We start from the raw sequence: 21,453 nt of genomic DNA, 5'->3' as shown, positions 1-21,453 counted from the left end.
TTTCCCCTCTATGCCTTTGGAACAGTCTTTCAGGGCCACCTGAGGAGCTGTCTCCCAGGCTGTAGGCCTCATATTGCCCCCAATAAAACTCAACTTGCAGCCCTCACATTGTACTTTTTTTTTTTTTTTTTTAGTTGACAGTGTCATTGCCTGGGCTTGTATTTCTGTACTGCCACCGCTTGCTGTGTGACTCTGGGGAGATTACAGGACCTCTCTGAGACTCAGTGCACTGACCACTTCATAAGGCTCTTCTGAGGAGCAGGTGACTTTTGATGCTGCAACAGTCAAAGAAATCAGAAAGCATCTGCTGTTATAATTGCCATCATTTTTATAAATAAGATGACCACGGTTGATGATAATGATGATGGTGAACTGTTGAAGAATTTCAGCCAGGCCGTGGTGTGGTCAGACTTTCTTTATAGAAAGATGCCTTTGACACTCGTGAAGATGTAGGGTCAGTACCAGGTAGGGCATCACCCTGGGGTCAGGAAACCAGTTAGAGGGCTGTGAGAATGATCTGGGTGACAGACGAAGAGGCAGAGAGCAGAGATGGGTACCAGAGAGATGTTGGCAGTGGGATGTGCCAGAGGCATCTTTACTCCTGATATTTCCAGCTCAAAATGGTTCAAGGTGGCTCTTAGAGGCCATCTAGCACCTGCGCCCAAGTCCTTGCTTTTCAGACTGGGATACTGAGGCGCAGCAAGGAGAGGGCCCTTTGCCTTAGTCTCTGAATGGAACAGTGACAGAGGGGATAGAAGAAATGGGACTTTGGTCCTTGCCTTCCCTTGCAGCGCGGGTGGTAGGGGAGAGGTGGAGTCGGCGGAGGCGTCTGATGAAAGCACAGTTCTTCATTGCTGGGCACTGGGCTGGGGGGCACAGCCTCTGTTTTAACCCCCTGCCCACCCCCAACCGATGTCCTTCTGCTGCCCCTCCGTGCCTTAGCTCTTCTCTCCAAGTTAGCTTGTTCTTTCACCGCTCCCAAGAAGGCTTGCAGAACCCTGGTAGCGTAGGGATTTTGTGGTTTCGAATTGAGGAGAGTGGGCTTGGCAGAGTGGAGGAGGACACGGGAGGCTTAGGGCTGCCTGGGAGGAAGGGGAAGGCTCTCTGTATTCCAGCGCCACAGACAGGAACCCTGGGGTCCGAAGCGGTACGTGCTGGGGGATTCAGCACTGTGCGTCCTCTGTGGTCTTCCACTCACGCCCCTTCATACATCTTCAGGAGGAAGCCAATTCAATAGAACCTGCTGTGGCAAGATTACGATTGTTACTTCAATCATATCTTATCCTGCAAGGATGTTGGAGGAAAATACATTTCAATGCTACGTTCAAAAGAGCTGTCATTTTTAACATAGTAAATGGGAGTTTTCAAGAGGGTGATGTAATGTTGTTAATTTTTAAAACATTTGAAAAAAAATGATGTTACTTTAGTTCAGATGAAGCATGCTGAAGGAAAAGAAAATCTGAAGAGAGCTGAAATACAGGTGGGCTGTTTAAAGAAGGCTCTGTGCACACATCCCTAAATCTACTAGTCAGAATCACAGAAGGTATTCTGTCTGGTGCATTCTAGAGATTTCTGAGAAATGGCTGCTGATAGCTTTACAAGAAAGCTGGGAGAAAGGAAACCAACAAAAAAATGAGATAAGAAAATCTGTGCAGTGATTGCAGGAACTTGATTCGTGTGTGTGCCTGTGTGCGTGTGTGCGTGTGCACGTGCGAGTGTTTCCCAGCAGTATCACAGTGGCATCAGCAAAACAGCTTGCATTCAGTTCTTGGCAAGTGTCAAACTACAGGGTCTCTCGTCCTGTATTGGCTGGGGTGTGCTTGTGTGTGTACACAACGGAAAAGTGCCCCAGAAGTGATTTGATCCCATCTGACATGGAACCTGTGGCTCCGCGCGAGAGAGTGCTGGTACATGGCACACACAGAGCGGCAGGGCCAGGTCTGGAGAGAACCCCCTCCTGGAGGCCCAGCCAGTGCCCCTCCCATTCTTCTCTGTTGTTTGCCTTTCTCTGGTATTCTCCTATGGTACGTTGACATTTCCCTTTATTTTTTTTCCTCTAGGAAAAATCAGTTGTCAGTGTCCAACAAGGTCGAAGGTCATCTGGATGTGCTGCAGCTTGGTAGGTACCCCTGGGGCCTCTGTGCTTGCCCCACAGGGTCCAGCGGTCTTCATTTGGTCTGTCTGGGAGGTAATAAGTAGTGGGGCTTTCTGCTGGCTGGGGCAGGGCTCCTTTTCTCCCAGCTGACCTTGGGAAGGAGGGATTGGCCCAGAGAGTAGAGCAGGTTTCTCTCATATTTGGTTGATGTCCAAATCCATTTTCCACTGCCCGTCTGACCTGGAGAAATCTAGAAATCTACTCGTCTAGATCTACACTGGGAGAGAGGGGGTAGAGCAGCATTTTCTGCATTTGGGGGTTCTTTTAGGGTTTCTCAGAACCTACAGAAGTCTCTAGAAGATAGTTCTCAGTCAAAATATTAGTACGTCTTCTCTGCCTGGAGAAGCCCGTCCTTTACACCCCATATCCTTGGGGCTTCCCCTGGTGGCCCCAGATGGTAGAGAATCTGCCTGCAATGCAGGAGGTCTGGGTTCGATCCCTGGGTCAGGAAGATCCCCTGGAGAAGGGAAAGGCTACCTACTCCAGTATTCTGGCCTGGAGGATTCCATGGACAGAGGAACCTGGGGAGCCACAGTCCACTGGGTCACAAAGAGTTGTACACGACTTTGTGACTAACACACACCACCTCACTGAGGTGTAAAATACAAATCGTGAGGTGCGTCAGCTCATGCCCTTCCACCTGTGAATGCATCTGTGTACCTCCTCTGTAAGATCTAGACCGCAACTTGTCCATCTACTCTTTCTCTTGGAAGCCACCTTTTCCCCTCTTTCTGGAATTCTTTATTCCCCAAAGACTAGTATGTTTGCAGGCCTTGGCAAAAGCCAGGAATAGAATTAAGGATGACAACCAAGGACCAGACATGAAAGGACGAGGCTTGAGTGCCATTGACCTTTGCTCTTCTCCTGGAAGCCAGCAATGTATTGATACCTTTTGGACCATTTTGGCATACAAGAGCTGAGAGCTACTCACATCCTTTTCCTCTCCTTTTAAGCACTCCCCTTTACACGAAGGAAGAAAGCAGCTTGCCCTTTAGAAGTGACTGGTGTGAGACAGGCTGTCTGATGGTTTGCTTTGATGAAGTTGAAAGGCAGGGACTGGCCTCTGAGTGATGGAAGCAGGGGTTTATTCTACTTTGTTTTCTTCAGAGGTAACCGTTCCTCCCAGGAATGGCCGGTGGGATCATTGGCCCACCCAGGAAGGGGCAGATTTCACTGGGCACACGGCTGCGCAGAATGAAGCATGGAGCCAGAAAACAATGGCATCTGAAACCTTTCTGTAAAGTGTTCTAAGGTTTTCTGATGAAAGCCACTCCTGTCTGGATGTAAAGTGAAGTGGTTCCCGGCCCTCAGAACCCAGAGGGCTTCTGCTGGGAGGAAGGCTTTTAGCAATTCTCTCAGAACCCAGCTCTTTGAAGTGTGTGTGGTTTTCAGAGGGAGGCCAGCCTCTCTTTGCTGGTGGCTCAGCTAACGATTTAGAGAAGGACGCTGAGATAAAAGATCAGAGGTCCAGAGTCCTCTCATGGAACCCAGTTACCCCGAGAGAGTGGAGGAGAAGTTTGGGGTGGGGGAATCAGAAACAAGGAATGCAGTTTGTTTAGGGGGACAGCATTCCCTTCCTCACCCCAGTTCATCTTTGTTGGGTTCACTTCTGCCCACTTTGGTTAGCTCTTACATGCCCGGGCACAAGCAGGACTGTTGAATATGGACGGAGGTGATGAAAAGTGCTCTTGCTTTCCTGGAGGGTGGGGTTGGGTAGGATGAAGGAAGAGAGGTGTTTTGTGAAAACCGCACCAAAGTAAATGACCAGCAGCTCTTGACTGCTTCAAGAGGTGATTTAGCCAAGTGTGTGGTGGGTTCCACAGTTGGGTATCATTTAGACTGGGCTTTGAAGGATGGACAAGGTCTTATCAAGCAGAGACGTGAAACGAATGATGTTTGAGGCCGTCTCTGGGTGTGGGTGGAGGATGAGTTTTAGGGGTAAGAGCCTGGATTTTGGGAGACTGGTTGGGGGGCTCTTGGAATAGTCTAAAAAAGAGGTGACTCGCCCCTGTCCTATCTGGGGAAATCCTCTGGTTATTTCAAGACCCTGCTCAAATACTTACCATTTATGTGAAGCTTTTCTGACCCTGTAGGCAGGATTACTTGCCTCTTCCTCTCTGCTCTTAGAACCTTTGCCCTAATCCCCATTTTAGCCCTGACGTCATGTATATGTTTAGGGCTGTGTCTCCCTCTTTAGTTAGTGAGCTCCTTGAAGGCAGGGATGGTGCTTTCATCATCTCTGGACCTCTTCTGTCCCACATACCCAGTGGCACATCATGGGTCTTCAGTAAAGTGCTTGATGAGCAAATAGGAAAATAATGACACGTTGCTATAAAAGTGGAGAGGGAAAGTGTGGGAGGTGGGCGGCGTTATGAGGCATTCTGGGGGCAGGATAACCTGGAGGCTAAAGCAGCGTGCTGTGTGGGAGAGGGTTGAGGTTTTGGCCTGGGTCCCTGGTGGAGGGCTGGGGAGATGGATTCTGTAATCAAAATAGAAGCCCGGAGGGGTTTGGTGCTGAGATTCCTGAGTCTGGGGCATTGGGGCACTTCCAGCAGAAGACATCTTGTAGTTACAGTGGGAAATACTGAGTGGGGACCTGGAAAAAGAGATAGGCCTCTATTAAGTACTTCCAAGGTTATGTATATGTTTTCCTTCTCCAAAGGGTAAGTTAAATGGTATGGGAAATAAAATCCCTTGCTTTTTTTTAACCAGATATTTACACCGGGCCTTAAAAATAGCAACTGAAAACCCTCAGCGTTTGCAGCTAGGTTTGTCTGCTTGGCCAACAGGTCACGCCAGAGTGCTTTGTTTTCCCTGCACGGCGATCCCGCCACATCTGCACCTGCCTAGCTGCCTTGAACAGCTGGCAGAGGCCGAGAGAGGCTGCCTCCTCCTGGGGGCGCCACCCAGTCAGCCTTCTGTGGGCCCCAGCCTCCCTCCTTAGACTTAGTTCATGGGCTTGAGCAGAGCACGTTTCAGCCCCGCTTCCCTATGGGACATCCCAGATTAAATAGCAGCCTCCAAATAGGCTTAAATCCTGCCCTCTCTGGGCCTCCCGGAAGCAGTCCAGGCTGAGGCATTGCTGAGGCCTGGTGGAATTGCTCAGTTCTTCTCCCCCTGTTTCTGGGCCTCAGATGCCTAGGGTTGAATTAATCACACATCTCCATACCTTAGTGAACATTCTCAGTTTTGATCTTTGCAAGGCTGCCCATTGTCCGCCCTCTTACCTTTCCTTCCTGATTTCGCTTGAGCCCCACCCCACACTCTCATGACCCTCCTCACTATCAACCACTCCACCCCCGTGTATTTAGTGATTTCTTTTCACTTGTGTGTGTTCTTGCAAAAATGTTTAGAGTTGTTTTGCGTGCATGTGTTTATACTGGATGTAAATTGTGTTGTGTTATAAATTTCATTTTTTTTCTTACTTTCCCTATCCAGTGGCATGCTTTCAAGACCTGTGTATGTTACTGTGTGAACATCTGGTCTTTATTTCAGGTGTTTTTGTAAGACTGTGGTCACAGGGTGGCTTTTCTCTGAGACCCTCACTAAGAAAGTTTCTCATTTAAATTCCAGACTTACTGGCAACTTTTGTTTCAGCCTAAAGGTAGAATCTGTCTCCTTTTCAGTGCACTGAGCCTCTAGGAGTTGGCCTCATGCTGTGCCTGGTCCTCCTCCAGGGAAGAGAAGGAGGCTGTAGAGTAAGACGTAAGGCACGTGTCCTGGGATGTTGACCTTTGAACAGTATCTCAGAAGATGCGCGGCAGGGACTGTGACATTTCTACAGGCTTATGGCAGATAATGTTGAGGTCTATACAGTGTGGTGTGCTTTTTAAGTAATCATTTAGTCTTGGGAAAAGGGTGGGAGGAAGTCTCCAGAGGCTGTCTGGAGACCAGCCTGCTGAGCTCTGCCAGCATCATTGCCTTGTGCTGTTTTCATGTGGGTCCCACACCTGAGGGTTCTGGTAAGTGGTGCCACAGCAGGTGTAATGGCGAGAGGGAGCCTCGCCTGCCAGGGAAGGCACAGGCTGGAGCGGCCAGCACTCACTCCGGGACCTTCTCTGGGCCTCCATCCCTCCAGCTGTGAGAAGGCTGTATTTGGAATGTGACTTAGTGTCCCTTTTGGCTGGAGATCCATGGAGGTCTGATTGGCAGGATGGCAGAGCTGTTGGGAGCTGGCCTGGGTTTATATTCTATCTCTGTAACTTTCCACCTGGGTGACTTTAGGTCAATGACGTAACTTGTCTCAACCTCAGTTTCCTCATCTATAAATGGGCGTGATGATAATTACTCTCTTGAGGAGAGAGTGGTGCCTAGATGATAAACATAGGTCGTGAAAACCACAATAGTGATAATCTATTATAACTGTCATTATTCTCTCAGGAAGGGCAGCACTTTCTTTCCTACTTTTGACCTTTTAATGTTTATCCTCGGGGGGACAGATCTGTGGGTCATGTCCGCCTTTTGGAGGAATCACATCTGGGCCAGGCTTTTCCGGGACTGAGTCAACAACTTAGGCCTAGGCCTTTGTTTCTGCATGTCCACAAGCAGAGCCTTCTAGTGGACTGACAGCCATGTCCTAGCTGCCAGTATCCTTGGACCAGCATGGGGTGACAAGGAGCAAGGGCTGTTGCTCTGCCTTTTTCCTTCTGATGGGGGCTTGGGAGCCCCAGAGGGTCCACAGGAGGGTGGATGGTAGAGGACCCCTCCTCTCATCCCAACCCTCTCAGCACTTATCAGTGTCCTGGGTGTTAAATGGCCTCCTAATCTGTTCTCTGTGCATCATAACGAAGAGCTCAAACGGCCGCGATTTTCTTTCAGAGGATGTGGAAGATGAATTGGTAAGGGAAGAAATCGTCCTGTCTCCAGTCTCATCAGTGCTCAAGCTGCAAGTAGTATCCAAGCCCATCGACCTCTCGGTGGCAAAGGTAGGTGTCAACTGCAAAGTGTGACGTGATGTGTTTCTTAATTCGAACTGGTGTGAATTGGTGAATAATTGATGCGTTTGAACTGTGGTGTTGGAGAAGACTCTTGAGAGTCCCTTGGACTGCAAGGAGATCCAACCAGTCCATTCTGAAGGAGATCAGCCCTGGGTGTTCTTTGGAAGGAATGATGCTAAAGCTGAAACTCCAGTACTTTGGCCACCTCATGCAAAGAGTTGACTCATTGGAAAAGACTCTGATGCTGGGAGGGATTGAGGGCAGGAGGAAGAGGGGAGGACAGAGGATGAGATGGCTGGATGGCATCACCGACTCGATGGACGTGAGTTTGAGTGAACTCCTGGAGTTGGTGATGGACAGGGAGGCCTGGCGTGCTGTGATTCATGGGGTCGCAAAGAGTCGGACACAAGTGAGCGACTGAACTGAACTGAACTGAACTGAATCGGTGTGGTGTGACTTGAAGCCGTCTTGATTTGAGTTGGTGGGAGGAGATGATCTTCCTCTCTCTGCCTTCATTCATCTCGTTATAATCTCTCAGTCATTGTTGAAATGGGATTTGCATGTGATGTGGAAAAACACATGAGCGGAGAGTCAGGGAAATGGGGACCTAGTGCAGGCAGCTCCCTCTCCCTCTCTGAGAGTAAAGGTGAGGATACAGCATCTTCTCACTGAAACGTTCCAGGATCCAGCTTTTCTTTTGGCCCAGAGCTGCTTCACCATGTCTGTACCTGCTAACTCCAGAGTTGAGCTGGGAACAGAATAATCATCCTCATTGGCTTGACTCTGCTCCTGCACTGGACCCCTGAGCGGTGCTCAGGCTAAGCAGCGGTGAAGGGAGGACAGGGGCGTGTGGCTAATGTCTCAGCACGATCTAGGGTCATGCTAGTGGCCTCCTGGAGTCACTGGTTCCCGGCCTTAGCAGCCCCCTCTGCAGGGATGTCCTGAGGGTTACTGGACTTGGGGAGCTGGCTCCTGGCTTTAGCAGCCCCCTCTGCAGGGATGTCCTGAGAGTCACAGGACTCTGGGAGCCAGTTCCTGGCCTTAGCAGCCTCCTCTGCGGGGATGTCCTGGCCTCCTCTCCATCTCCACTGCCAGAGGGCCTCACCCTTCCCCGTGGCCAGCAGTTCCTGCACGATGGAATGAGGCTCCTGCTGTCCTCCCCTGGCTTTTCAGCCAGGATTCAGGAAGGGAAAATAAAACTCCTGGGGACACAGCTGACCCTCTTCTCTTCCTACTTAACAAGTATTTGCTGAGCACACAGGTGAAAAGTCAAAGGTTTTTCTAGAGGTTTTGTCCCTCTCCATCCCTCCCCTCTCTTTCCCTTCCTTCTTTTGAGACCACAGGGAGAGGGTCAGGCAAGTGGTCTTAAGCAGTCCCACGCCTGGGAGTAAGTGCTCTGGCTGTCCTTAGCCACAGACATAGCCACAGGCTATGATTCTTTGGAGTGGGTACTGTCATTTTGGGAGGGGTCCTCAGAGGCCCCTAAAGACCACCCAGTAGTAGCATCTCAAAAAACAGCAGAAAGAACTGAGGCCCCCACAGAGAAAGGACAACCCAAGACACACAGCACCCACAGCAAGTAGAACCCAGGTTTCCAGGCTTGTAACCCTGTGACCTGGCAACTGTACTATGCCTAGATGAGAGCTGTCACTCTGTGGTTGAAAGAACAGACATAGGCTTCAGCCAGAAAACTCAAGTTCCTATAGTTTCTAGGCTCCTGGGAAACTCAGTCCAAATACATGGATGACTGTAGTTGGTGCAAGAAGGGGAACCAAGCCCTGATTTAGCCACCCCTGTCTCCTGTGTGGTGTCAGCCCACATCTGATAATGTGGGGAAAAGGGCTTGGCCACCGAGTTTTCTCTGTACTTAATGAAAAGAAGGGCTTCCCAAGTGGCACAGTTGGTAAAGGATCTGCCTGCCAATGCAGAAGTTGCAAGAGACATGGGTTTGATCCCTGGATTAGGAAGATCCCTTGGAGAAGGAAATGGCAACCCACTCCAGTACTCTTGCCTGGGAAGTCCCATGGACAGAGGAACCTGGCAGGCTATGGTCTGTGGGGTCGATAAAAGTTGGACACTGTTGAGCATGCACGCACAATGAAAAGAAAGAACTGACCTTAGAGGGAAAAATGAGTCTGTAGGAAAGAGAGGACCTGGAAAGGGGCTCTGAGCGTGTAGTGACAGAATCCACACGTTGGCCCCTCAGATCCTCTGAAGTGTAAAATCACGACAGAGAGGAGAGGCAGCCAGCATAGGGAGGGACATCTGGGGAAAGGCTTTGCTTTCCCGTCGGAGGGCTGGTCAGTGGGGAAGTGTTGGTGCTCGCTGGGGCTCTGGAGGGTGGGGCTTGGTTTGATGGGAGAGTAATGTCAGCCAGAAGTTTGAAGAAGATAGAGCTGCGAAAAAATGGAGGGGCTGCCTTGAGAGATAGTGGGAACCCCTTCACTTGGTGGTTGGGGTTGTTCAAACCAAGTTCTGGGGGACACCGGCACCACTCTCTGGAGATGTTGAGATTCTGACATATAGGAAGGGGTTATACCGGTGTGGGGTTGGCAAACTTTTTCCACAGAGGGCTAGATCCTGTATTTTTGGCTCTCGATTGCAACCATAGAACTCTGCCATTGTAATCTAAAAGTAAACACAGATAATATGTAAACACACGGGTATTGCTGCGTTTCAGTAAAACACTATTTACAAAGGAAGTAGAGGGTTGGATTTGGCCTGTGGGTCATAGTTTGCTAGAGGTTCTCAAACTTGGCTGTGCATTGGACTCATTTATAACTACAGATCACAGCATCTGACGCCCAGGGGTTGTGCTTCAATTGGTCCAGCATGGGGTCTGAGCATCAGGATTGTTCGGAGATCTGTAGGTAATTATAATGTGCAGTCAAAAATCCCCAAGGTCCCATGTAAGACTAAAATTTTGTGTATCAAGGAATGTGTAAGGAACCTAAAAAGATTTTGGTTTGGATCAGCACAGGCTGGTTGGGTTTACAGATGTTCTAGAGGTAAGACCCTCAGGGTCAATTTTCTCTTTCCTCAAATATGATAAAAATGGGGTTGCAAAACAAAAAGGGAATAGATGACCCTGCTGGAAAACAGACTACCCTGCTAGATAGGATTCAAGACCAGCTCCTGTGGGAATGCAAACACCCAGCGGTGTGTTGTTGTTTGCTTTTAAAAGAACCAATAAAATTCTTGTTTCTTTTGACAGGACATAAAGACCATTCTGTTTGGTTCCAGCTTTTGCTGTTTCAACGATGAGTGGAAACTTCAGAGTTTTTCCTTTAATGACTCAGTATCCTTAAAATATGGCATTGTGCAGAACAAGGCAGGTTGTTTTTAAGTGCCCCCCGGGACCCTTCCCTGGGCCCATCAGGGACATTGTCACCCAGGACAGAAACTTCACTGTGGCTAGCAGAGCAGGGCTGGGGAACATGACCCCTAATATAAGTGATGCGTGATGTGGGAATCCTCACTGAGAGGGAGCGGGGTGGGGGCCCCTGTGTCTACTTGGGGTTACCAGAGAGGGTCCTTTAGCTGAGTGTACCTCGAGTGGTGATTTTACAGGCAGAGCTGGAGAAAGGATGCTGGAAACAGGTGGCAGCTTGAACAAAGGGAGACTTGTGAATACCTAGGAACTGCAGAAGGGGGCAGAAGTATCTGGTGTGAGAACCAGGAGACGTGAGGAGGAGAGGACATAGGCAGGGACATGCAAGTAGCTTGTGGCAGGATCTGAATGTGGCTTAAACACATTTCCCAAAAGGCGTATCTTCAGGGCCAGAAGATACTATAAAATCCAGCGGCTCATCCAAATTCCATTTCTCAAGCCCCAGGAGCCTCCTACTGCCCCACACTGCCCCAAGGAAGTGGGGCAGGGGGAGGGAAAACCCCAAGACCACCTGCTTCTGTCCCTACCTTGGGCAAGTCGGCACATTTTCTCGCACCCTGAGTTCACGAGCACCTGCGGGCCCTGCTCTGATAGTCCTCGTACTTGTCGATGGCTGCAGGGCTGAGCTTCTCAAGGAGCCCGCTCCCTCTGAGACACAACTGCTGGGTGCTGAGGCAGGCTATGGGCCGGGGACAATGTTGCTCACACAAGTGGAGGTGGCCCAGGGGGATCGTGTTTAGCTGAGGTGGTCAGGGAAGCCTTCCTGGAGGAGGCGGCCTTTAGGATGGGTGGATAATTAACGCCCTCAGCCTGTGGACATGGAAATGTGTCTCTGGATGAGTAGACATCTGTGATGGTGCCTCTGGTGGGTTGTGAAGTGTTGCTTTCCTCCCCTCACACACCTCATGTTCATGCATCACACATGCATTCCTCTAGCAATGGGTTCCGGGGTCTTTGCCACCTTCTCCCTGTGACTGAGGGTCGGCACTCCAGGGAAGCAGACACTGCGACAGAGACCCCTGTTTGAGGGGCCTGGGCTCCCCGTGTTCTGTAATCTGTGGGCGGAGGTTGGTTCTGGAGGGACAGAAGGCTGAGCCCTGGGTCAGTTCTCACAGGCACTCACGCATGTCCTTCTTTGCAGGGTGGTCCCTGTGGGGTCCTGGCGGCTGTCCAGGGCTGTGTCCTGCAGAAACTCCTGTTTGAAGGAGATAGCAGTGCTGACTGTGCTCGGTAAGTCAGTGCTCATTCCGGCAATATCTTCTTTTCCCAAGGCTTCTCCTCACTGTCCAGAACAAATAAGCAAGGAAACGTGTGTTTGTTCCCTGATATTTCCCGTCTTCTGGAAAGGGAAATGGAGGCTGGCTAACAGGGCCAGCACAGGCCTGTTTAAATGACCTGCATGTGTTTGTGTCTTGTGAGCGGGCAAGCTTGTTAAGTCCTGTTCCACATGAGAATCAGAAGCTGGAATAGCATTGAAACTCAGGCCATCCCCCGCCCCCCAACCTAGGAATGGAGCAGCAGCTGCCCGAATCCTGTCCACACCCAGGTCACTGACCCCTGTGCTGAACCCAGGCCTCCCCTCCCTCCCCTTGTTACCCCATCTCTGCCAGCAGCCATCTCCCCACACATGGTCCAACCAGCCCCACAGGACATGGCTTCCACCCTTGGCCATTCATTTTCCACCTCACACGCTGAGTTTTTGCACACAGCTCATTCTCACGCTCACTCTCTCAACAGATGTTTCTGGAACATTCTGTGCAGGCACAAGTGATATAGAGAGGAATAGATGCATTCTCTGTTTTCCAGGGTGCTCTGTGAGTTTGAGGGACAGAGAGAAAACCTTGATCCTAGCCTGTGGTCAGTGCTCAGTTAAAAGGATTATTGAGGGGCTGGCTGGGGGCAGACCAGCTTGGCCAATTTGAAGAGGCAGCTCTCTTAACCTATAACTTCATTCCCAATTGTTTTGAGTAACCCTCAGAGTTAACAGAACTTCTGGCACTTGTTCTTTTTTTTTTTTCAGTTGAAATCTTAACATACATACTGGAGAAGGAAGTGGCAACCCATTCCAGTGTTCTTGCCTGGGAAATCCCATGGTCAGAGAAGCCTGGCAGGCTATAGTCCATGGGGTCACAAGAATTGGACATGACTTAACAGCTAAACCGCCACCACAACATGCGTACAGAAGAGTACACAGCTCAGGAGAGTGCACAACTCCTGCATGTTCTGTTTAATGAATTTTTGCAAAATCACACACCCATGAACACATCCCCAGACGAAGGAAGAAAATATTCCCAGCATCGTGGAAGCGTCCTACCCAGTAGACACTTCCATTCTCTTCTCCAAAGTTGTAATTAACCAGATTTGAAAATCATAGTTTAGTTTTGCCAGTTCCTGAACGCTAATTAAAGGGACTCGCTCTTGACCTAGGCATTTTGGTAGCTTTTTTTTTTCAAAGACAACAAGGCCCATACCCCCCATTCACTCATGTTCGGTTTACTGGGAAAGATACTAGTTCTCCAGGCACCCTGCCAAGCTTGGTGCAAATGAAACATGTGTTACCAGCGTCAAGGACGTGGCCTTAGACAGGGTCCAAGTGAAGGTATCTTTTCATGCTTGCAGTTTTATAGTTTGTCCAATAAGGTGATTTGTCTAATTACTGTATGAAGTAATAATCAAGGTGTTTGATTTCAAGCCGAAAGATGCTATCCAGAGGCATAGCGTGTCTGTCACCAGAAGCCCAGTGACATAGCGTTTCCACAGCAAGGTCAGACTTTGTCCTGTTCTTCTCCCCTCTGCCTGCTCTGGGGTCCAGTCCAGTGAAGTGCTGCCCATGGTGTGGTCGGGAGAGGCCCATGTAGTGCGTGATGGTCCCGGATGCTCCTGACTGGCTGGGTGGGACTGGCTGAGTGAGGGGCCTCTGGCTGCCCACTCTCAAAGGGTACAGGGACCCTCTCTGAGCACATATGCACCCCTTGTCCCCTTTCCCTCCTTGCACAGGAGAGATGCACGCAGAGAGGACTTAGTAGGCATTTGGAGGGAGTGCGGGGCCCAGCATGGTAACTGTGGACTTGCCCTCATGGGACCTACACCTGAATACAAGAGCCAAGACGAGTGGGAGGTCACAGGACAGGCCAGGTGCTCAGGGCCCACCTGGGCGTGAAGAGGGTCGCGGGGGGTGGGGGTGCTTGCTGGAGACGCCTGGCACTTTAATCTTACTGAGATCTAGATTGTGAGCAGGACTCCCAATCGGCTTCACACACGTCCTTGCATGAGCTTGTTCCTCCCTTGGTTTCTCCTTTCCCAGCAAATCCTTCAGACTCCTCCCCTGGCTCTTCACTGTGCAGAAGTTGTGACCTCAGGGCGGCATTCCCCGACCTCCCCAGATGCTGCCTGCAAAACCCCCTGCCACAAGATGCCCTTTTTATCCAAGTCATCACCTGCCCATCGCCTGCACCCCGGAACTCAAGACCCCTGAGAACAGGAGTCTTCTTGGACTTCCTGATCCATAGCTCCGTCCTGGCATCCAGCCCCAGACCTAGTCCACGGAAGAGGCCCTCAGAATTTTTGTTGAATGAAGGCATGGACAAATGCATGAATTATCTAGGCTGATTGGGAGGGGAGGGGATGGTATTCCAGTAAGGAGAACAGCATGTGCAGAGGCCCCAGGGCAGGGAGAGCAGCTGAGAGTTGCTGGGGTGACCAGGGCAGAGTTGTAGAGGGCAGGGTGAGGCCCCGGCTGGTGGGTGGGTAAAGGCCGGGCTGCCAGAGGGCGCTCAGGGCCCAGCAGCCTACTCAGGTCAAACCTTGGCTTTGGCCATCGTGGGAGATGTTTTATAATTTATTTCAGCCCCATGCCCCTTCAGAGCTGCTTTTGAACTTGGACTTTGGGCTTCTCAGGGGAAGTTGTGGCTCATTTCCCAGCAGTGAGGAAGTTGGTTCCCTGAGGGGCTGTTTGTGTGCATGGCAGACTTGGTTTCTCGTCTCCTACCCTGCAGCCCCACTGAGGGGCTGTGACAGCCTCTGGATCCCCAAGCATGTCCTCGGGAAAGAGTTCTGCTTTCCTTCCACACCCGAGAGGGAAGCCAGGGTTTGGGAGGCAGAAAGCCATTCTGGCTAGGGGCCCAAGACAGGCTCAGGGTGGAAAGAAACATGTACCAGCTGAGATAGAAGAGTTGGGGCCAGCCTTGACTGAAGGCCCTCTGGGGTCAGCATAGTGGGAGGAGGTTGGAAGGAGCTGCTGGCTGCTGGGGTTTATGTGTGGGGTGTGCCTGGTGGGAAGGAACCCCCCTCTGGGGGAAGGCGGCCTGGCTAGGTTGAAGGAAGCCTGTGCGGATTGGCCGGGAGAGCTCGGCTGGCTGGCCAGACAGGGTCCCCTCCCCCAGGAGGCATGGAGAGACTCATGCTACAGAAGAGTGACTCACCTTTCTTTGGAGCCCCACAACTGAGGTGCTCCTGGTAAGTCCCTTCCCTGTTGCCCGGGGCCCTGTACCGAGAGCTGCTCTCCACGCAGGCCTAGCAGAGTGGGCTCCCTTCCTGCTCACGCTGATGGCCAAGCAGACCCAAGAGTGGGTGCTCTTCATGACCAGCCTAGAGAGAGGGACAGAGAGCTTGACCTAGTGACCCAGGCTCCCTTGTTTAGCCAGAGCCACTGCAAGTGCCTGAGAGGACTCAGGAAAATGTGGCTCTATGGGGCACCAGCTCGGGGAGGTCCCAGTGGTGACAGGTTGTGGGCAAGGGACACCAGCTGCCTCTATGCCTTCCTCCCGTGTCTCCTCCTCCCACTGCCGTGCAGTGGGCCTGACTTTGCCGAGGCATGAACCTGCCTTGGGACTGGAAGGCGACTGGGGATGAGAGGAGAGAGTCCTCCTGGGTTCAGGCTAGGGCTTAGGTCAAGCAAAGGCCAGGGGAGAGTGGGGCTGGGGCCTGAGGCTGGCAGTGGAGGGATGGAAGGGTGAAAGTCAGGGTTTGCTTGCAGAAGTGAGGCCCTCCAGATCAGAGGCCATAGAGAGTTGTCCGTGCCAAGTGGGTGTCGGTGCACCCTGTCGGTGCCTGTGCTGAGGCTGGGGCAGTGCATGGGCTTAGCCTGTTTCAGGATGGGGGCTGCTAAAGAGAGTCCTGGACTAGCCAGAGACCTGGATCACAGCCTGTGGGCCAGCAAGGTTTCACTTTCTCCATTTGTGAATCTGGGTCCTGCCCACGTCTGACTTGGTAAGGAAATGCAACCTAGTCCTTCATAAATGAAGGGCTGTGCAAGTGGGTGGGACCTGGGGATCACCGACGAGGGTATATCCAGGGAAACTGAGACTCAAAGACAGAAAGATGCTGGCCCAGGTTCACACCTGGCCTCCAAGGCAGAGCCAAGCTTGGAACGTGACACCCTGTGTGTCACACCATGCTGTGCCCCACAAGAGACTCAGGTACCAGGACGTCCAGAGAGGCCAGGAAGGGGCTGGTGCCAGGAGGCTAAGTGTCATGGCCTTAAAGCACCCGAGGGCTGGACCCCAGACAGACTCTCAGTGATGAAGATACGGCTCTGTAGGTGCTATCATTCACAAAGGGCTTCTGGGCAGAACCTCCCCTTTTTTCCTAATTTGGAAAAAAAAAATCAATGCAGAAGAGTCCCGTGAACCCCCGGGGATCTGCTGCCTCGTGTGAGGAAAGGGTGACATTAGACGTCCCTGCAGGAACCTCTCGCAGCCCCAGCCCCTCTGGCTGCATGGATTCATTTGTATGATCTCGACATTGATTGGGTTATTGACATTGCTGCATGAGCTGTGTGTGCTGAGCTGGATTTGAAACTTCAGTCCTCCCTTTTGACTCTGAAATCTGAGATTTCAAAAATGATCCGGCTTAAAAAAAAAAAGCAGGCAAGCTCCTCTGTTCCATCTAGGAACACCACAAAGGCCCTCACGCCATGCAGGGACAGGGACAGCATCCGCAGCTGCCGCGCTGGGCCCCTGGGGGTCTCTTGGAACGAGGTTGGTGGGCCTTCCTGAACTGGGTCTGCAGGGCCAGTGGGGTGCCCCCCTGCTCGCTGCCTCCCCAACAAATGATGGGGAAATGGTTCTGTGAAAGCCACACAAGGATGTGACTGCGCCCTCCAGGGAAATCATGCTGAAGTAAAGGCTTCTTGGCAGCGGTGGTGTTTTTTCTGCGGGACTGTCTGCCTTCATTAAGACTCATTCCATCAGGCCGGCAGCCGGCCTCTGCTCAATCGGGGAGGATGGAGCCGGACGGCAGGACTTGGTGTTTTTCCACTCTGGGAGGGGCCGTGCCAGCAGCTCAGCTCGTGGGAAGCGATGGTGAGCCTCATTCCCCTGAGGGCCTGGGATACACCATGGGCCAGGGAGCTGTCCTTCTGCCTCCACTTCCCTTCTCAACTGGGGAAGTTGAGGCCCAGAGAAGGAGGGGCGCTTGTCCAAGGCCCCTCCAGACACTAGTCAGTGGAGCCAGGCTCAGACTCCAGATCCAGTGGTCCCCAGGCCTGCCCTGGCAGCATGTGACCCTCAAAGGGGGAAGAAAGACCCGCAGTCATTCGCCAGCTCTCCTCTGATTTTTCTGTAGGCTCAGACTGGTGAGCATGTCAGAGTGGACAGGCGAGCCTGCTTTGAGTTAATGAGGATGGGAGAACCATCTTTTTAATCTGAAAGACCTGGGTAATTAAGCCAAACACAGGACGTATTCCTCCCTCACCCCCATCGCCATCCCTAGACAAATCCTGCACTTCTCCTGCAAGGAGTTAGACTCTTTTAAAGAAACTTCACTGGTGTCTTAGCAGTAAAGAATCTGCCTGCAATGCAGGAAACCCTGGGTTCAATCCCTGGGTTGGGAATATCCCCTGGAGGAGGGCATGGCAACCCACTGTAGTACTCTTGCCTGGAGAATCCCATGGACAAGAGGAGCCTGGTGGGCTACAGTCCATAGGGTCGCACAAGAATTGGACAGGACTGAGTGACTGAGCAGCAGCAAAGAAACTTCTTTTGGTTTAGGAGCGCGGCCAGGTGCTGGGTTCATGGTCGGGGTTGGAAGCAGGCAGTTCAGCCCCACCCTTGTCAACAAGGTGAAGGCAGTGGCTGAGTTCCCCCAGGGAAGGTGGAGGCCCAGTGAATCACCACAGTACCTCCCCACTTCCTCTGGCCATCTGCACCCACCACAGCCCTGGACACCCTGCGGCTGGTTACACGGCAGAGGGCAAGGCTGGGAGGATGCTCGGGACATCTGGTCCGGTGTCTGCATTTCCGGGTGGGGAGGTGAAGGCCAGCGAGAGCAAGGGGCTTCCCCGAGTGAACCAGAAGTGAAACGCAGTCCCCACCACTGCACTTGCCCCCATGCTGCCATCTTTTGGAAAGCTTGTCTCAAAAGAAAGAGCCAGAGGAGGCCCAGGGAAGGATGGAGAGGCTAAATGGAAGGCAATGGAAAGAACCAGGACTTTGTGCAGAAACATGGACATTCAGGGGGTCTGTAACTAAAGCCTGTGAGGCCAGGAAGATAGGCCCCTCCCAGGAGCCAGGTCTCTTGATGGCATTGCAGGCGCAGGAGAGACAGGCTCAGAGGCAGAGGGGTGCTGTGCTCGATGCCCGGGGCTCCAAACAGTGGATTCCACCGCCCAGCCTCTCCTGCTTCCCTCACTGTCGTTTCACTTTGTCCAGTTTTTACTAACTGTGTGACCTTAGGTGAATCATTTAGGCTCTGTGCCTCAGTTTCCCCATTTAAAAAGGGGACAATAATAGTATCTCCTTCCTAGGGTGGCTTTGATGATTCATGCAGTAATACGTGTGAAGTGCTCCGAACAGCTTCTAACATGATGAGTACTTATTATAATATATGCTGGTTTTTAAAGTCTTGTTTGTGGCCACCCTGAGGAGCTCTCAATGAAGGGTTACCTGCTTCAGCAAGTTAGTGTGAGTGAATGTTTGGAAGCTCCGTTTGGGGGTTTTCCAGCATAGATGCTCTAGGCAGAGTGTACAATCTGGGCATAGCTTTGCAGCACTCTTGCCCGTGTTGCAGGATTTAGGTGTGTGTGTGTGGCGTGTGTGCGGGATGGCTGGGGCCCCCTGGTCACACCTGTGCTGCAGGAGGAACCTGCGGTGAGTATGTTCAGTGAGGGCTGGAGGGAGGGCAAGACTGAGCAGCAGTGCTGGCCAGCTCAGCTGAGGAGCAGGGGCAGGAAGGGGGCAAGCATGGGTGCTCAGGAGCTGGGACTGCCGTGTCTGACTGTCACCCGGATGGGGGCAGGGCCAGAAACAGGAGCTGTGGGGATGATGGAGCCCACATCCAAGGGCTCTGATTCCAAAGAGATGAACGTCCAGCCATTTCTCCTTTGTCTGACAAGCCCTGTCTTGCCGTCCCTCTATGGTCCTTGGCGGCCGCTCCTGAGTCCCAGAGCAATGTTTCCTCACCTTTGTTTTCATGGTTGACGGTGGCCCGCAGCCAGTGCTTCCCAAGTGTCAGGTGCTGATGGCGGGGTAACTGTTTCCAGAGGAGTAGGCAGGCTTCCTGAGGCTGCAGACACCCCAGGTACTCTGAGTCTCATTTCTCAAGTGGTTGAGCGCTCACTTGTCTCATTGAAAGATTGCCTGGTGTCGGTGGCTTGTCGTCACTTTCACACCAGACGTCAGGGGATCACCATCCTGTCAACTCTTTGGCCACAGCCAAATGTCAAGTGGGGACACTTCCATAAAGACAACAAGCAGAAGGTGCCCTTTAACGAGCATCCTCCACACGCCAGGCGCTGGCCGTGGACCTGACGCACATCATCTCATGTAAATCGCCCAACACGATGCAGGAGGTACGACTGCTGTGGCCCCTTTAGGAAGTGGGACATGGAGGGACCCTATGTCACATCGCCTCCCACTTTAAAGACACGGCACCACACCAGCCTAGGTGCAGACGGCTGGCTCTGTGTCCCAGGTTCTAGGCTGTGAACATGTGCCACCCCCATGGTGACCTGTGTCCTGGTCTCCAGGTTCTCCTTTCTTCCCCTGGGGACGAAGTACAAACAGCAGTTTCCTCCCAACAGCTCAGCCTGGAGCTTAGGGTACTTGGTAACTGAACGCATGGGAACTCCCTCTGTACTCGGGAGCCCCGGCATCAAGCCCCTTTTGTTCCTTCGGTAGGGGAACACTCAGACACTCAGCCTGCGTCTGCAGGAATTTAGCCCAGGATCCAGGGCTGGGCAAGAAGCACAGCTCTATGGAGCCCTGGAGACAGAAAGAGCGTCTGTATTTGACTGCTGCTCCTTCTCCCTTATTGCCTTCATGCACTAGGGGCCTCTTGTGTGTGTGTGTGAGTGACTTCAGTCACGTCCAACTCTTTACGACGCTATGGACGGTAGCCCACCAGGCTCCTCTGTCTATGGGATTCTCCAGGCAAGAATACTGGAGTGGGTTGCCATTTCCTTCTCCAAGGGGTCTTCCCGACCCAGGGATCGAACCCACATCTCTCACGTCTCCTGCATTGGCAGGCGGGTTCTTTACCACCAGCACCACCAGAGATCTCTCTGCCATTGTTGACACCACTGACTACCTGTCCTTCTTAAACCATTTTGGTCCTAAGATAGTACTGGCCCCTCTCCGAATCTGCCTTTCCTGCCACCCTCCCCGCCTCCCTCATATACTGGAGTCCCACCAGGCTCCAGCCTTGGCCCCGCCTCTGCCTGGTTCATCTTCTCTCTGGGAAATCATAGCCACTCAGAGTGCCCAGGACACCTCACAGGCTGGTGGTCCATAAACGTCTACTCAGCCCAAGCTGCTCTCCTGGGCTTTAGAGCGACAGCTTCACCTGGGGCTGAGGGGCGGGCATGGGGGTCCTTCAGGGGGAGGTCCCGCATGCATCTTCTGTCTCCCTACTCCCCTTCCTGTGCCCACATTTCAGCTCCACCATACACTCACCCCAAACCCTGCAGTCATCATTAATCCTTCCTTTCCCGTGTCTCCACATCCTGTGTCTAAGTAATCAGCAAGTCAGGCCACTTCCTGTCCACACTTTGGGTCTCATCCCCATCAGCTGGAGGAGCACAGGGCACCTCTTTGCTTGTATGAGCTGCTGTCTCTGGGGCCCGGGTGTCAGGACTGGCCCAGCTGGGGTGGGTCAGGGCTGCGCCTGTGCGTAGGGCGGCAGCAGTTCTGGGCCCAGTCTCCCGGGCTCTGTCAGAGCTTGCAGGCTTTTCTTGCACACACCTCTGGGCCCTGCCAAGTCTCCAGAGGCCCCCTTGCTCCCGTGGGTGATTTTCTCAGCCTGCTCCTTCTCCAGCCCTGCCGGGGCTCCCTTCCTCTCGGCTCTTTTCTTGGTCCTCATCTGTGGAGGCCCCGGTCCCAGGTTCTGTCTGAGTGGCAGAGGAAAGGACAGGTCCTCTGCCTCATGGCTGTGTCGTCTCTAACTTCTGCCACTACAGGCCTAAGCACATTTCCCTTTCTGTCCGCAGGCTGCAGCCTTCAAACGCTCGCAGGACCCATTGCCTGGCCCTGGCCATTGCAGACATTGTGTGGCGGGCTGGGGGCCGCGAGAGAGCCGTGGTCACACTGTAAGTGCTTCCCAGGGCTGTGTCGCTGCTGTTCTACCTCGGGCGGGCCGGGCTGCAGGCGAGCTGGCTGTGTGCCTCCTCGTCACTGGGGAAATCGTCTTCTCATGCAGGCAGTCTGGGCTGAAGGACCGTGTCTGTGTCCTCCTAGACCCCTACCCTGTGCTCCAGGTCAGGGGGAGCCCAGACAGTTGCCCTGATGTGCTGGGCGGCCCTGCCCTGGGAGAGGGCCATCCCTCCGCATGGCCCCAGTTGAGAGGGTGTCAGATCCAGGGACCCCGTCCCTAGGGAGCCCTGGGGGCTGTAACCCACCAGGGAAGACCCCTGGGTCCTGGCAGCCTGTTCCCCTCTGTATATCTCTGATCTGAAGACCCTGGAAAGCAGCCTCTAGGCCGAGCCAGTCCCCAAAGTACGCTCGCATTTGCTGTGTCTCTTGGGCCCGTGTTCAGAC

General features: G+C 52.6%; 1 protein-coding gene across 1 annotated transcript in view; it reads left to right on the top strand.

The window, feature by feature from the left end:
* MINDY4 (MINDY lysine 48 deubiquitinase 4) overlaps positions 1 to 21,453 on the top strand; it is a 118,246-nt gene that overhangs the window by 55,147 nt on the left and 41,646 nt on the right. Inside the window, exons 6-11 of the mRNA XM_068973121.1 lie at positions 2,061 to 2,119; positions 6,974 to 7,080; positions 10,307 to 10,423; positions 11,625 to 11,713; positions 13,646 to 13,648; positions 20,907 to 21,005. Of these exons, the coding sequence (XP_068829222.1) occupies positions 2,061 to 2,119; positions 6,974 to 7,080; positions 10,307 to 10,423; positions 11,625 to 11,713; positions 13,646 to 13,648; positions 20,907 to 21,005 (474 nt within the window). The remainder of the gene's footprint in view (positions 1 to 2,060; positions 2,120 to 6,973; positions 7,081 to 10,306; positions 10,424 to 11,624; positions 11,714 to 13,645; positions 13,649 to 20,906; positions 21,006 to 21,453) is intronic.

This window comes from Capricornis sumatraensis, chromosome 5 (assembly GCF_032405125.1).
Source record: "Capricornis sumatraensis isolate serow.1 chromosome 5, serow.2, whole genome shotgun sequence".
NCBI lineage: Eukaryota > Metazoa > Chordata > Mammalia > Artiodactyla > Bovidae > Capricornis > Capricornis sumatraensis.
Note: the sequence above shows the minus strand (reverse complement) of the source record. Positions and strands in the feature narration are given on the sequence as shown.